The sequence below is a fragment of the Perissodus microlepis genome, chromosome 8 (genome assembly GCF_051167445.1).
Source record: "Perissodus microlepis isolate ML-2025 ecotype Zambia chromosome 8, ASM5116744v1, whole genome shotgun sequence".
NCBI lineage: Eukaryota > Metazoa > Chordata > Actinopteri > Cichliformes > Cichlidae > Perissodus > Perissodus microlepis.
In genome coordinates, this window is record NC_140468.1 from 29,035,335 (window position 1) to 29,051,681 (window position 16,347).

Here is a 16,347-nt window from a genome sequence, read left to right on the forward strand (position 1 = left end):
TTTAACTACAGCCAGCTTGAAGGCCTGTGGTACATAGCTGATTATTAGAGATAGGTTGATCATATTTAAGATCGAAGAATTAATCAATGGCAGGACTTCTTTGAGCAGTTTTGTAGGAATGGGGTCTAAAAGACACGTTGATGGTTTGGAGGAAGTAATTATTGAAGTTAACTCAGAAAGATCAATTGGAGAAAAAGAGTCTAACTTAACATCAATGGTACTAAGAGTAGCTGTAGATAATATTACATCTGTGGGATGATTACTGGTAATTTTTTCTCTAATGATAAAAATTTTATTTGTGAAGAAGTTCATGAAGTCATTACTAGTTAACGTTAAAGGGATGGTTGGCTCAACAGAGCTCTGACTCTTTGTCAGCCTGGCTACAGTGCTGAAGAGAAACCTGGGGTTGTTCTTATTTTCTTCAATCAGTGATGAATAGTAAGATGTTCTGGCTTTACGGAGGGCTTTCTTATAAAGCAGCAAACTATTTCTCCAGGCTAAATGATGATCCTTTAAATTTGTGACACGCCATTTCCTCTCCAGATTACGAGTCATCTGCTTTAGGGTACGTGTTTGAGAATTATACCACGGAGTCAGGTACTTCTGATTAGAGACCTTAGTTTTCACTGGAGCTACAGTATCCAGAGTCGTACGTAGTGAGGAGGTGAAATTATTAACAAGATAATCAACCTCTGTTGGGGTAGCGTTCAGATAGCTGCTCTGCTCTGTGTTGGTACAGGGCATTGAAGATGATAACAGTGGGTGGATTATATTCTTAAACTTAGTTACAGCGCTTTCATAAAAACATCTACTGTGATAAAATCTACTCTCCACCGCTGTGTAATCAATTATTGTAAATGTAAATGTTATCAGGAAATGATCAGACAGGAGAGGGTTTTCAGGAAACACTGTTAAATGTTCAGTTTCTATGCCATATGTTAAAACAAGATCTAGAGTGTGATTAAAGTGGTGGGTGGGTTCTTTTACATTTTGAGAGAAGCCAATTGAGTCTAATAACAGACTAAATGCCATGTTGAGGCTGTCATTTTTAGCATCTACATGGATGTTAAAATCACCCACAATAATTATTTTATTTGAGCTCAGAACTAAATTAGATATAAAGTCTGAGAAATCAGACAGAAACTCTGTGTAAGGCCCAGGTGGACGATAGATGATAACAAGTAAGACTGGTTTCTGAGTTTCACAGCTGGGGTGGACAATGTTAAGCATCAGGCTTTCAAATGAATTAAAAGTCTGTCTTGGTCTTTCATTTATTAATAGGCTGGTGTGAAAAATTGCTGCCACACCGCCCCCTCGGCCTGTGCTTCGAGGTTTCTGGTAGTTAGAATGACTCGGGGGTGTTGATTCATTTAAACTAACATAATCATCCTGCTGCAACCAGGTTTCTGTAAGGCAGAGTAAATCAATTTGTTGATCAATTATTAAGTCATGTACTAACAGAGACTTGGAGGAGAGAGACCTAATATTTAATAATCCACATTTCACTGTTTTACTCTTTGGTTCAGATGTGGATACTGTATTGTTCTTTCTTTTTGATTGTTTATGTTTAAGTTGTTTGTTGCTGGTTTTTAGTTTGTTTTTTGTCTTTTTGGAAGCTGACACAGTCTCTATGGAGATGGGTTTTTGGGGGGGTAGCAGGAGGAGAGAAGCTGCAGAGAGGCGTGTAAGACTGCAACTCTGCTTCCTGGTCCCAACTCTGGATAGTCATATTTTGGGGGGTTTAATAAATTTGTCCATATTTCTAGAAATGAGAGCTGCTCCATCCAAAGTGGGATGGATGCCGTCTCTCCTAACAAGACCAGGTTTCCTCCAGAAGGTTTGCCAATTATCTATGAAGCCCACATCGTTTCTGGGACACCACTCAGACAGCCAGCAATTTAAGGAGAACATGCGGCTAAACATGTCACTCCTGGTCTGATTGGGGAGGGGACCAGAGAAAACTACAGAGTCCGACATTGTTTTAGCAAAGTTGCACATCGATTCAATATTGATTTTAGTGACCTCCGATTGGCGTAACCGGGTGTCATTACTGCCGACGTGAATTATGATTTTACTGAATTTACGTTTACCCTTAGCCAGCAGTTTTAAATTTCCTTCAATGTCGCCTGCTCTGGCCCCTGGAAGACAATTGACTATGGTTGCCGGTGTCTCTAGCTTCACATGTCTGAGAACAGAATCACCAATTACCAGAGTTTGACCCCCGGCGGGTGTGTCACCGAGTGGGGAAAAACGGTTAGACACATGAACGGGTTGGTGGTGTACCTGGGGCTTCTGTTTAGGACTATGCTTCCTCCTCACCGTGACCCAGCCGCCCTCTTTCCCCAGCTGCTTGGGGTCTGCCGGGGAACAGCTAGCGGGGCCTACGCTATCTTCGGCTGCACCAGCTACAGGGGCCTCGCTAGCTACGGGTGAATGAAGGGTGCGAAGCCGAGTCTCCAATTCAGTAATCCTGGCCTCCAGAGCTGCAAATATGCTACATTTGTTACAGATATCATTACTGCTATCTGTTATTAACCTCTGTCTCTCTTCCACAGCATGTCTTTTATCCTGTCTTCCTTCTCTCACCCCAACCGGTCGCAGCAGATGGCCCCGCCCCTCCCTGAGCCTGGTTCTGCTGGAGGTTTCTTCCTGTTAAAAGGGAGTTTTTCCTTCCCACTGTCGCCAAAGTGCTTGCTCATAGGGGGTCATATGATTGTTGGGTTTTTCTCTGCGTCTATGAAGCGCCTTGAGGCAACTTTTGTTGTGATTTGGCGCTATATAAATAAAATTGAATTGAATTGAATTTCATGCAGCTCCTGAAATATGCACAAAGTATTTTTCAGTCGGGGTTCAATTTTTAAATTATGCTCCATTTTAAATGCTTTCTCCACCAGCTTTTTTAATGTCATAAAGGCAGTGTACCGTGCCCAAGCTTGCAGCTCACGTCCTGCTACTTTGTGCTGGACTGTTTCTGGGGCACCTTTGCACAGGCGGAGTCCTGTGATCTACGCTTCGAGGGGTCAGTTCTGATCAATCAATCAATCAAACTGTTTTTCTGAAAAAGTAACTGATTCCTTTGACATGTCAAAGTCTGACAGGTGTTTATTTTGATATAAAAATATATTTTTTTAATCAGAATAATCATTCAGACAAGAATACATGAGCTTGTCAGCTTTATCGTTCATTGCTAAATACAAATTCATCTGTTTGGAAGACCTTTGTGGATTATTACTACGTTTAACTGAACATGTTAGCAGGAGCTCTAAATACAGGAGGTGGTTGTTAAACAGCGTCTGAAGCACCCAAACAGTTCGATAAGTAGGACGCTGGCCTTCTTGTTCTGCCTCTACTTAATGTCAGTTCTATAAAACATATTCCTGTCGCTCATTTCGTTTAGAAAAAACAAGAAAAGAAAATCACAATATCCAAATTAACTTCAGACTAATGCATAACAGAGTCCGTTTCTAAAAACAGCATATTATTCACTTAAAGTTTAACATGTCCAATATTCAGATTTGCTTTCTGTGCGACTAAAGATGGAGATCAGACTCGTGTCTGCGTTATAGTTGAAACTATAACTACACATTATTTTGTGTGTTAAATGTGCTTCTACTTCCTTGCTAGATTTTCCCACTAACAGTAGCGGGACACTGAAGTGCGCATTTCAGGTACACAGCAGGTTATGCATGCAGACTGGATTGGACAGATCCAGACTTTCTACAATTGAAGCGCAGATTGGAGATTCCTATCAGTCTTCTCGTATTAATCTGAAATGGTGAATATGTGAAACATTTTCCTTACGATGTGTTCAGTCTAAAACAGTACCACAGAGTTTGTAGAACACCTCAAACAGTCGAGCAGAGATCTGATACTTCCTCCTCTGATACGGAGCATTATTGGGAATGTGATCAGTCGTGAAAATAATCTTCCAAGAACAGACAAAACCACCTGTTGCTGATTTCAGTAAGTGTGCAAAAAACAGATTGTTCCTGTAAACCCAAGCAGTTTGTTCAGGGACAGCCGAGGACAACTGAAAGTGGACAAACACATTCTTCAAGCTGTTACTTGCAAGTTTTTAAAAAATGTACTCTCTGCTCACTATAGTCTGTTTAGGGCCTGTGGAAAGTACTTGAGGAAGATCCTATAAGCAATCTCGTACGTGTCTCCCTGAGGTTTGGTCGGGTACTTTCTGCCGTTGTAAATGAATCCTTTTTCTATTTGGAATACCGCCTGGTTGAAGGCAGCCTGCTTGAAGGGTTGTCCGCTGTTCAGGCATTCCACCAACGTTTGGACAAACAGGCCCCATCGCTGGGCATAGTAGTCCTCCATGAGCCCCCCCCACTCTTTGCTGGCATAGTCCAGGATCTCACCACTGGGACCCCAGAGAGTGATCTGGTTTCTGGCATTCATGTCATAGAGCTGCGCCTCCTTGTCATCCACGGCGAGGGACCGAGCTCGCTCCAGCCACGTCCCCAACAGGAAGTTTCGGTTGCTACTCAGCAATCGATTGAGCTCCGGCAAGAGGTCATAGACTAGCACACCACCTGCAGTCAGCAACTCTGACAGGTTTTGCTTCTTGAAAGCATCTGCAATATCTCGATAAAAGGACGTGGTCAGTACTTGTAGCACCTCCCGTGTCACATCCACAAGATCGTACCTGAATGTCTCTTTGGACATAAGAGAAGGAGCTGCATCCATGATGAGTTTCCAAGCTTTGTACAAGTCAGCGGGGTCATACCAAAGCCCAGTGTTCATGTGAAAGGATGGTCTGCGGACCAGTGGGCTGTGGTTGTGGTTTCGGTAGTGTGGGTCACTGCAGTTGTAAATGCTGGCAAATAAGAGCCTCCATGCAGCAGTCAGGCTCTCTTCTGTATTGCCATAGCGACGTATGGCATAGAGCGACACCCACTTGGCCAAGTTGACTGGCTCCTTGCGCCAAGCCAGCTCACTCATCAGTTCGTACGTCACAGGATTCTGCTCAATGCCTTCTGGTGTCATGCCTATGCCTACTAAGGTGGAGTTTGGGAAATGCAAGGCTTTAAAAGGGCCTGAATTGATGCTCTCAACCGTACCAAACAGCCCACTGTTGCCCCCAAAGTTCTGCAACATACACCAAATGAAGGGCTGCCCATAGAAAGACTCTGTGTAGGAGAAGATTGGCTCGGTCTCTGCAAACAGGTCCAGCACAATCATCCGTCCAAGGGGCACTCCGTGTAGTAGGGCCTGAATCTGGGCTGGTTTCCAGAACGCTGCATCGCTGAAGAACAGCCAACCTTGCATCAGCCAGACTGCCTGGGGATCAACTGGAGAGAAAAACATTTGGATAATAGACCAGTTCTTGAACATGGCTCAAAATCAGCAGGGAGCTTTAGCAAACTGTCTGTGCGAGAAAGTTGTACAACAGGTCATCCGTGGGGCAACAAACTAGGGCAATTATTGTACTTGGACCCAGAAATTGTCACGGTTCAGGCAGCTGATTCAAACACTCACCTGCTGTCATTGAGGCAAAGACTGAGCGACTGACTGCAGACAGGTAGGCGGGGTCAGAGGAGGGTGGAGTCATTTCATTGAAGGTGTCTGTGCTGTAAATGTGATCCGTCCCAAATTGCTTCAGCACTTGGGACAGATACAGGGAACCAATGTGGTGGAAAAGGGGGTCTTGTGGGTCTAAGACAAGCGAACATGAGTAGCTGCAGTTGAAATGAGACCATGGCCCCAGTCTGGTTACTCTGGCCTCTGGATACAGCCTGAAACACAAGCAGCAGCAGCAATACTAACTCTCTAGTCACAGAGTGGTTACATGAAATACGTTTGACAGACACAGAGATGCAGTTTGCTGCTACAGGACAAACTAACAAAGCAATTCAAACAATTGTGATTAAAGCGTTTCTTTTTTTAAATTCTAAAACAGAGATAAACAAGACAAACAGTGCAGATGAAAATAAATGGAAAAAAGGCAGCTTAAAGGCAAGCATGTTATAAGAACGCCTGAGCTTTCTTATATCTACATCTCGGGCAGCTAGATTTGACATATTTCTGTATCATTTTTGAATAATACAGATTGTGCTGGGACAAACTACAGATCCAACACGGATCCAGATGGGATGATTTGGGAAATCAGATCTACTGCGACTCCATTTTGGATCCATCGTGCTGTGTAAGTGGACTAACCCGGGCACACATTCATGATCTGTTATGGAGCCTACTGTACTGTGTGGTAGGTCTGGTTCTTTTTATCAGTGGAAAATATCCAGAGTTTCAGAATTGTTGCCTCTTTTGATGAAATGTAATTATTTAATTCCAACATGAAATGCTCAAAAACAGACGAGAAACCTTCTTTATAAGAGATCCACCAACCTGTGGATTAGTATATGACCCGCTCTACCACCTGGGCCATAGTCACCCAGGTAGCGACCTGTTAGTAACTTTTATTGCAATGATCAATGTCTGCTGGATTTTGGTGCCAAATGACTGTCTCGGGATATTTGCATAACATGATTTCATTGGCTAGCAGCTGCATTTGTGTGTTTGAATAAAAACACGTGTGCTCTGATTGGCTGGCACTTCCAAAGTTAAGCAGCATGAGCAAAGCGGACCAACGGATCCATAGTTCAGTCTGGCAGCTCGTGACGTCACTCCAACCAAAGCGAATGAGAAGCGAGCGTGTCAAAGCCTGAAATGCATCCATGTGAATCCTGCCTCACAACATCCTCAGAGCTTTCTCAGCCTCAGGTCGAGATCACTGTGTTTCCTTACATGTGGCATTACCAGCATGCGTACGGTGGTAAGCACAAAACTGACGGCTGCGCATGTTAGATAAACGTGATGTATGTTGCATGTGTACTTGTTTCTTTCACAAGGTAAGAATAAGACTCAGTGACGGTGTAACAGAGGAATGAAACAAAGATCAGTTTGTCAGAAGGACGGTAACAGCAAACACGGACTAGATTTAACTACATTCAAGTAAAATTAGTGATACTTGGTCTTCTTGATAATATTTCACTACATGTCAGGAGGTATTGGCCATTTTCTTCACAGTCTATTTTTATCCACTTTTGATATTTATTGACTTTACAGCATTTGTACTTCAAATCACAATTAACCCCAGAAAATCTGTTATATTGAGCCTCAACAATGCTGTTTATGTGGCAAAGTAACAGTAACATCGTGAACACACAGGCAGACTGCATTGCTCATTAAATGAACTGGTCAAGTTGATGGTTAGTAGTTGCAGAACCTGCAGAACGTCTCACTCCTATCAACACTTTTCACGTTAACTTGCCCCACACTCTAGTCCCAGTGCTGTAACGGCAGATAAGCATCACACATCTGTAAGAAAAATAAATACCCGCAGCCAATCAGACTGGTTTATGTAATTATTAATGGTAGCACTGGTTTGGCTGCAAGTACCTATAAGACTAAGTTTGCTGTGGCACAGAGCAGAAAATGATGTTGAGACATAAAGAAGAGTGACCTGAGGATTCCCTTGGGGATGTTTCCAGAGAAGGCCGGCAGCACAGGGATCATGCCGAAGGATCTCATCCGCTCTAAAATCTTAAACTGGAAAAAGTGAGGAAAAAGTGACGTGAGATGATTGAGTCCACAGCAGCGTCTCAGCGTACATTCAACTTGGTTTAAACACAAATGGCTTTGGTCCATTGACATGTTGCTGTGTTGAGGTTTGATTACTTGAAGGTAGAGCTGGTTCACGTGCCAGGACTGCGGCAGAGGTCCACCAAACTTGAACAAGTTTGCCATACGGTTCCATGCAAGGAACGCCGGACCGGAGAAGAACTCCTCTATCTCTGACTGGTTTAACCCGAGAGCACGGTAAACCTAAAAACAACAAGAGCAGCTGCTAAACACTCACAGTCGGCATTTTGTATCTAGTCCCAACTTATTTCAGTGTTAAGCAAAGTTTCCTAGACGTCTTATGTACTGGCTTCTGGCTGAGCCTGTTCTCCTCCAACTTTAACTTCTTCCCCGTACTGCTCAGAGAATTATGCCAACCAGCTGTTAAACACACTACAGAACTGAAGTACAAAAGCTGATCTAGTCCTGATTCATATCATTGCAAGAGCTGCAGAAAAAAACAGCTGAACTTTCAGACTTCCTCACCTCCTGCCACAGGGCTTCTTGGCCAGTGAAAGCCAGCGGCAGATTGATTCCATTCAGAGCCATCCAATCAATCTCGCTCTCCCATCTCGGCCAGTCCCACCACACGGAGGAATAACTAAAGGTGCAGACGTTCTGATAGTACCGGAATCTAGATACAAATACACAAATATGTGGCTTAGAAATGCATTTTATTTAATACAGAAATATAATACAAATGTAGTATGATTTAGTATAATGGTGTGATTATAGCACGGTGGTTAGCACTGTTGCCTCACAGCAAGAAGGTCCTGAGTTCAATTCCACCATCAGGCCGGGGTCTTTCTGTGTGGAGTTTGCGTGGGTTCTTCCCGGGTACTCCGGCTTCCTCCCACCGTCCAAAGACATGCAGTTTGTGGGGATAGGTTAATTGACAAATCTAAATAGGTGTGACTGGCTGTCTGTCCCTGTGTGTTGGCCCTGCGACAGACTGGCAACCTGTCCAGGGTGTACCCCGCCTCTCGCCCTATGACAGCTGGGATAGGCTCCTGAAAACAATAAGCGGAAGCTTATAATAAAACTGTAATACTATTTATGTGTCCTCAAAATATACTCTAAATCACACAGCTCTGCAGCTCCAGCTCTCCTCACACTCAAAGTTCTCCAGCAGAATGAAGGGAGGCACCAAAGTCTGAAGGTGTGCATCAGCTTAACACTGCAAGTGCATTGTTGTAGTGGTTGACAATGCTGATTTGTTGAAAAAAGGTGGCTGGAAACTGTTGTGTTTCTGTGACTGCCTGGCTGTCCTCGGAGGAGGGATTTGGAGGTATCCAGGTAACCTCAGGGTTAAAACTGGGTAATACAGCCTAATAGGCTAGAGCCTATCGCCTATTAGAGTGAGAGGCAGGGTCGCACCCTGGACAGGTCGCCAGTCTGTCACTGTCTTGAACAACAGTTAACACCTTTGACTACAAAGTTGTTCCTTGAGTCCATACAGTCCAGACCTAATCAGCATCATTCACTGTCATTCCTTCAGCTGTCCTGTTTGTGAGCCGTTGGATTCAAAGCCACTCATGAAGTACAGAGTTACAACACCAACATATAAACTTTTCATATAATTAAATTTTATTTACAGGGCACCAAATCACAACACGGTGCTTAAATATCGCACTGAAGTTTAAACAGGACCAGTCAAACAGAAAAACACATAAATGAAGCTACAACACTTCAACTGTTCCAGTGAAGTGAGAGTGGAGGCCTGGGTGTAGACACTCCCTGTATGATGCTGAAGGATTACACACTGCTCCCCACAACTATGTTACAGACATGAGCAAAGTAAACTGAACCACACATGCTGCCGATGGTTCAGCCCAGCCACTCTGCACATAACATAGCTGCAGTGAGCTGATGCGGGTCTAATGCACAACAGACAACTGAAAGGAAGAGTCCTTTAAAGGGCCTGGCGGCAGTACAAGCGCTCAGAGAAAACAATGACAAATGTGTGACAACGCTCCATTTCTCATGCACCCGGGTTTGTTGGGTTGTGGGCAGCGAAGCTGAGAATCATACTCCCCGCCCCCAAATACTGTCGTCATTTTATTCAAATACGGACAGTACCCCGGCATTGTCCTGTGTGTAGTTTGAACCCGTCACAAAAGCACTCGATGTGCAATTGTTCTTAGGTGACGGAGAACTATAAGAACCATCGACTGTCGTGATGCCATCGGGGGCTGTGACTGCAACAGGTCCACTCTGTGGTGAGCAGTTCCCAGGAACGACTGAGAGGAGCTGGCGAACATCCAATGTAACGGGTGTGAAGTGGATTTGGTGGGAAAACATTTTTCTTAGTTATGTACATGTGAACTGTAATTTCATTTGACAGCAGGAGGTCTTTACAACAGCTGAATGGGATGCTCTGTAACATCATCAGTGGTGAACCTCCCAACCAGCTGTCTGTGACTACGTGGAGCTTAAACCTGAACGGGAAAATGTGACGTGACATGTTTGAGGTTTTTTGTTTGTTTTTTTTAATCCAAGTTTAAAATATATAGTGAATTAAAAATGTAAAAACTCTAGTAAAGTAAAAAGTGGACAATGGCTGTGTCAACAACAAATGAAGAACTGACAGACTGAGATTTGTTTACCTTCCTGTTACATGTTAATGGAGCTGTGACACTATGAGTGCAGCGGCCTAAAAGCTCTGTCCCCCTCTGTGGGGACCAGGCCATTATTTTGGGAAAACTAAAAATATTTAAGTCACGTAGCCAATGACCTGTGAATGACATAATGTTTTATAGCTTCTTATACTCTCTATACTCACAAAACACACACAAAACATTTCACCTTTAAAATAAGAATTCTGTTAAAATGCATGTTTTTTTTAGTTGTGGTTTCTTTGTTTTGGTTTGTTTGTCTCTTTTTTTCTATGTGGTTATATTTTTTTTGTACCACGTTCAAAATAAAGATTCAATTCATGTCGCAGATGTTGCCCACACTTCAAGTTCTGGGGGGTCTAAACGCATTACAGCTGATCCGATGTCTGTGTGGGGAAAGCACAAACACACACTTTCTTTCCTCCTGTTGTTTGCTGTGTGTGAGATCAGGAAGTGTCGGTTTGTTGTCTCTGACATGGAAATGAAACGTGAGCTGCTCACAGTTTGGACACACAGTCGAACCAGGTGAGACAGTCACAGAGGGCTTTGACACCAACCTTTGTAAGGACTTGGCGCATTAAACGGGTCCCTCACAGGTCTCTTCTAAGCCTGCAGAAACCTTTGTGAGGACGGTGCGGGTCACTGACCTGTGCGGGGTGCTGATGCGCAGGACGCCGGTGAGCTTTGGCAAAGGTCTGGGCAGATCCAGCTGATTCCCGGACCAGGAAACGTGGCAGTTGCAAAAATACTTCAAATAATTATAAATCCCGGAGGCCACGGCCACCCCGGTGCTGCCTGTGGCGACGACCTTGTTGTTTTTGGTGGACCTGAGCTCGCACACGTCCAGGCTGTCGTTGGAGAGGCTCCCGTTGACCGACACGATGAACTCGGCCGATCTGTTCCCCAGCAGCCGCCTCAGCAGCTCGGTCACCGCTCTGCCCTGCGCTCGGTCGCTGGCTCTCGGTCTGATGTGGTCCAGAGAAGGAAACCTGCAGTGTGCGCTCACACACAGGCTCCAGACGAGCAACAGAGCCAAGCAGCAGCCGCTTCCGCCTGACATTTTGAGCCCTGTCCACGGAAGACACTTTCCCACCGTTGCATAAGTTTAAAAACGAGTTTGTCTATTTGCGGAGAACCCGGAAGCGTTGTTTTACCACAAGCCTGCTGGCCAATCAGAGAAAGCGCTGCGGCCTCCGTTGACTGTCAGCCAATCGGCGAGTGTTGTTTCCTTAAAACTTTTTGGCACGTGATCAGTTTGTCACATGACCGTAAACTTAGAGAAGTGTGCGAGTTACTGTTAAAGCCAGTGTTACCGACGGCACCGACGCTTTAAACACAGCTCAGCAGAATCACAGCGGTCATAGCAGCAAATATACAACAAACATCAAGCACTCAGAAAATCAGTGTAGAAACAGACATGCTGGATAAATAGGTACAGAGATAAAGGTGTAAATATAAAAAGAATAGTATGTGTCGTGGTGTACAGTGACAGTGGGCATTGAGGTGTTCTTAGTTCTGTTCCAAATGTGTGGATCTGACCCAAGTGGGTGAATGAAAGAGTCTGATAGCAGCAGAAGGAACGACTTCCTGTAACGCTCCCTCAGACAGCCAGGCTGAAGGAACCTGCTGCTGAAACTGCTCTTCAGGTTGTCCAGTGTTATGGAGGATGGGAGTCATTGTCCATGATTACCAGCAGTCCTGTCAGCAGTCTGTCACTGATCACCTCCTCCAGGGTGGAGAGCTTCACGCCAACAACAGACTCGACCTTCCTGATGAGTTTGTTCAGTCTGTCCTTTGCTTTGATGCCTGCGCCCCAGCACGCCACAGCAAAGACGATGGTGCTCTCAACAACAGACGGATAGAACATATATCAGCAGCCTGCTGCACCATGCAGGGAAGAGCAGCGTGTTGTGATTCATGAGCTGAATCATCATGTGTACATCCTGAACACTGAGTTGAACTTTCCATAATGATTAGTCAACACAATAAAACATGCTTTTCATGCAAACTACTGCAAAACAAAAAAGCAGCATTTTTGAATCAGAGTGCAGCATCAAGGCAGTTAAACGTCTGCGATACTGCTCTGCTCAGCAGAGGCATCACCTGTAATGGTGTAACAGGTGGAGGCCTGACACGTTTTCCCTTCATCTTTTCTGACATAGAAATAAATAATCACCAGTTTTGCATTTAGCTAAACAGTGGGCCCAAGGATATTTCAGCAAAATAGTCCACGTCATCAGCTGTTTACTTTTCTTTTCAGGATGACTTTGAATTCTCTCTGTAGGTTCATCATTTTCATTTCCATCAGTCACAGCCAGTCTGCATCAGCATGATACAGACATTGAGATCTGATGTGTTGTCAACGTGTTCCTTTCATTTTTTTTGAGCAGTGTATTTAGAAACTGGGTGTTCTGGAGACCCACATTTATAAATGTGGGTCTTTCAGCTGAATGTTTTTGTGATTTCCTGCCTCTGTTTAGTACATCAGGACTTGGTAGGGTAGCTCAAATAATTCAAAACATATCGACCAAAAAGTCCATTACAGAGGACATAAATGAACAGGCTGGGTCTCAGGGGCTCCAGCACTTTGGGTCAGCTTCTGTTTTAAATGTGTTATTTAAATAAAACTGAGTAATAACAAATTCTAATGTCTTTCTATTCAGACAATGTTCATAATTCCTGTTTGAGGTATATTTTATTAAACACAACTTAGTGGGCTTAATATAATATCTGAGTGTATGAATATCGTCTAAATGTAATCGAGTCGTGGTCTTTGACTCAAGTTCAAACACAACAGAATCATTTCCATATTTGACCGTAATATCTTTCAGAACATGAGCTGCCAGCTACTGTTGCTTGTTGTTTCAGTAAAGTTCAGCTGGTTGACGTCCTAGCTTGGTGATACTAGGAGGCTAACATATGCTGATTAGCTTATGAAACAAGCGTAACTTTATCAACCGCCAGCAGGCTAACACTCAGTTACTATCACTGTTCAAAGGTTTGTTATCATCACACAGCCATCAATGATTCTCCAGTGTTGTGTTTGACCTCAGCTCGTTGTGTACTTCACACAGACACACATGGACAGCTCAACTCTGAAAGAGAAAACAAGGTCAGATTTGAAGTCGTCCATTTAAAAAGAAAGAAGTCGTATGAACTCTGGTGAGGATCAAAATAAACTCACCTTACTTGTGGAGGTGAAAAGAGGACGTGCCAAACAGTCAGGAGCCAATCAGGAGAGGGAGAGAGGTTACAGACGAGTAAATGAATAAGTCTTTACTTCGATCACTGTCACCTCAAATATGACTCATACCCCGTAGTTTTCCTTTCTCTCATCATGACTGATGTAACAAAAAGTTTGGGGATAACTCAGACGTGGGGACGAGCACAGCATCTGTCTTACCTGAAAAGACTGATTGTTGTGTCATGGCTGACTTTTGATCCCAAAAGCAGGTCGAGCAGCCACAACATGTCACTATGACAGTAACACAAGTACACACAAACAGCTAACCACACACATCCACAAACACTTGTGCAGCTCTGGTCCATATCAGGGAATCTCTTGGTGAACTGAGTCATTTGACTTGTTGTAACTGCTCAGAATCAGTTCAGACTTTTTTAGTCTCCAAATTTTCTCCAACAAAAGCAAATCTTGTGAGATTGTCCAACAGCAGGAGACGATGGAGGAGCTCAGTCTGCACAGCTTATGCTCAGCACCAAGGTGAGAGAGCCGGTGACTGAAGGTAACGAGGACACAGGTTCTGACTTTGTACTTTTAGTGCTGCACAAAATAATGAGAGTAAGAATGAAGTAAGTATGATGTTTGAAGAATATTTGTAACAGGTTTTCCTCACTTTACAAGCTACAGTTACCACTTTAGATTTTTATCTACAATTTATTTCTTTTTATTAGAATCAATAAAGAAACAAAATCTCCATCAGACTCAAACAAACACAAAAAGGACATAATGATGTACTTCAAATGCTGAACATTGACAGTGCAACATAGAAAGCTCATCACAGGTTTAACAAAATGTACCGTTTGAAGCAAAACATTTAAATCTGAGGGTCGGCAAACAGCAGGCAAAGACATCCTGGCAGCGTTGAACTAACCCTCTGAAGTAGTGGGTAACGTCTAACAGTAGCATTTGTCTGGGTAACATTTCAGTCCTCTGCTGCATCCCAGTGTGCGCCTGAAGTTGGTTACCATGGTCCCGTCGTTACCAAAGTCAGACTCCGCCCCACACACATCACAGATAAACTGAAAAATGTGGATTGACACATCTGAGAAAATTCCACAGGAGCCACGCGTGTTTGTTGCTTTGAAGACTGCACAATCATCTTTTAAAAAGAAATGCTAATTATTATAGACACGAGTCCTGACAGGGTCTCGTCTCTTCTGTGATGTCTGAGGTCCTCCTGTTCCTTTGCAGGTCTTTCACACAAGGTTTTCACCTCCCACTGGAGGGAGAAACTTCTTATGTCAAACTCACCACCAGTCCGTCACAGCTTTGTCTCTGTGCATGAGATTTTATTCTTCACTGGACTGAGCGCAGACTCCGTTTTCCCTCGCTGTCCCGTCTGAAGCTAATGGCTTCTTCCTTTTAAAGCCCTGTGAGGGCGCGTACAGGCTGAACGATAAAGGGACGGCGCCAACTATGGTCGGGCTGCCTGACAGTGAAAATGAATGGAACTCCACTCGCTCTACGTGGAACTCAAGCGGGATGACAACAATGTGGGTCAATGGAAAGCACAGCGACCGGAAAATCCTTCAGCATCACTCTGACCGGCACTCCGAGTATCATTCTGGGTCAAGATCAAGACACTTGCGGTGGAGGCTTCAATGCAAAACAGTCCTTTGTAGGAGACCTGACAGATGTTCACCTCTGGGACAAGGAGATGTCTCTGTGTGATGTCAGCTCCGGTATGCAGGGTCACTCCTTCACTCCTGGTCAACTGGAAAAACCTGCAGGATCTCATAAATGGCACTGTGTGTGGACCAGAGATGGGCAGTAACGCGTTACTGTAATCTGATTACTTTTTTCAGGTAACGAGTAAAGTAAGGGATTACTATTGCAAAAACGGTAATTAGATTACCGTTACTTTCCCGTAGGAACGCTGCGTTACTGTGTTACTAAAACCGTGATTTTTTTGCAAGAATGTCTCATGACAGTGACGTAAGCGAGTGCGACGTTCGTGACAACAGCTGTGTGCAGATCAACAATGGATCATATATCGAGTGCGGGAGAGAGTATGAGCGTGCAGCGTTTAAAGCGTGGAAGTACTGACCTTACTTTGAGTTTGATTCCATAAAAAGTCACAAAAACATTAGCGTCCGTTGTGCGTGGGAAGAAAACTTCTTTTTAAAGCGAAAAAAACCCTAAACTTCCGAGCAAGCACCGAGTAGCTACGACGTAATGGGAAACTCACAGAGAAACTCGCGGATTCTTCCACTGACCGCTGCGGCTCACCTGCACCAGGGTAAACCTCCACCTACCCCACTCCTGCTTTACAGGTGAAAACAGAGCAACAGGACCACTGAGTCTTTGACTTTATTTATTTTCTGCTGTGTTTTACTTGCATCTATTTGAAAGACTGAGTGTAAACACACACAAAAAAAATTTTATTTTATGTGCTGGAATGTGCAGAAAATAGGTTTAAATGTTAAACTAATTTCTTCCAGTCAGAGAATGGTGCATGTAATTTAATTTTTGCTTGATGCATAAAGTTAAAAGATTAAAACTAATAAAACAAGTTTGAAAAAGAGACTTTTCCATCTGATTACATTTTGTGATGGATTATGCAGAAAAAGTAGAATTGGGCTGAAAGATCTATTTATCACCTATTCAGGTTGTAAATCGTGTTTTTAAAAAGTAACTAAGTAACTAAGTAATTAATTACTTTTGAAAATAAGTAATCAGTAAAGTAACGGGATTACTTTTTTGGGGGAGTAATCGGTAATTAGTAACTGATTACTTTTTTCAAGTAACTTGACCAACACTGGTGTGGACTTTGGTACCCTGTCCTGTTAAGAGTGCAGTCAGCCTGCACAGACGTGCTGCACGGTGCCTGAAATCCAACCAACCCCTCGCGCTCTCTGT

The 16,347-nt window shown here is 43.7% G+C and overlaps 1 protein-coding gene and 1 pseudogene across 1 annotated transcript; one reads left to right on the forward strand and one right to left on the reverse strand.

The window, feature by feature from the left end:
* Positions 1–3,084: 3,084 nt before the first annotated feature.
* Positions 3,085–14,665, reverse strand: naglu (N-acetylglucosaminidase, alpha). Its single transcript, XM_084938522.1, has 6 exons — positions 10,895–14,665; positions 8,119–8,266; positions 7,690–7,836; positions 7,475–7,560; positions 5,491–5,747; positions 3,085–5,303 (listed from the first exon to the last, which is right to left on the reverse strand). The coding sequence occupies exons 1-6, from the start codon at positions 11,305–11,307 to the stop codon at positions 4,099–4,101; spliced, it is 2,256 nt and encodes a 751-aa protein (XP_084794648.1). The 5' UTR covers positions 11,308–14,665; the 3' UTR covers positions 3,085–4,098.
* On the forward strand, positions 11,914–15,275 carry LOC146382170 (serum amyloid P-component-like; annotated as a pseudogene).
* Positions 15,276–16,347: the final 1,072 nt, after the last annotated feature.

Excerpts from the sequence above, each read along its gene's own strand:
- naglu (XM_084938522.1), bottom strand. The coding sequence starts at position 11,307 with ATGTCAGGCGGAAGCGGCTGCTGCTTGGCTCTGTTGCTCGTCTGGAGC. Across the intron at positions 7,837-8,118 it reads AAGAAGCCCTGTGGCAGGAG|GTTTACCGTGCTCTCGGGTT; the intron begins GTGAGGAAGTCT and ends TGTTGTTTTTAG. Across the intron at positions 7,561-7,689 it reads TGAACCAGCTCTACCTTCAA|TTTAAGATTTTAGAGCGGAT; the intron begins GTAATCAAACCT and ends CACTTTTTCCAG.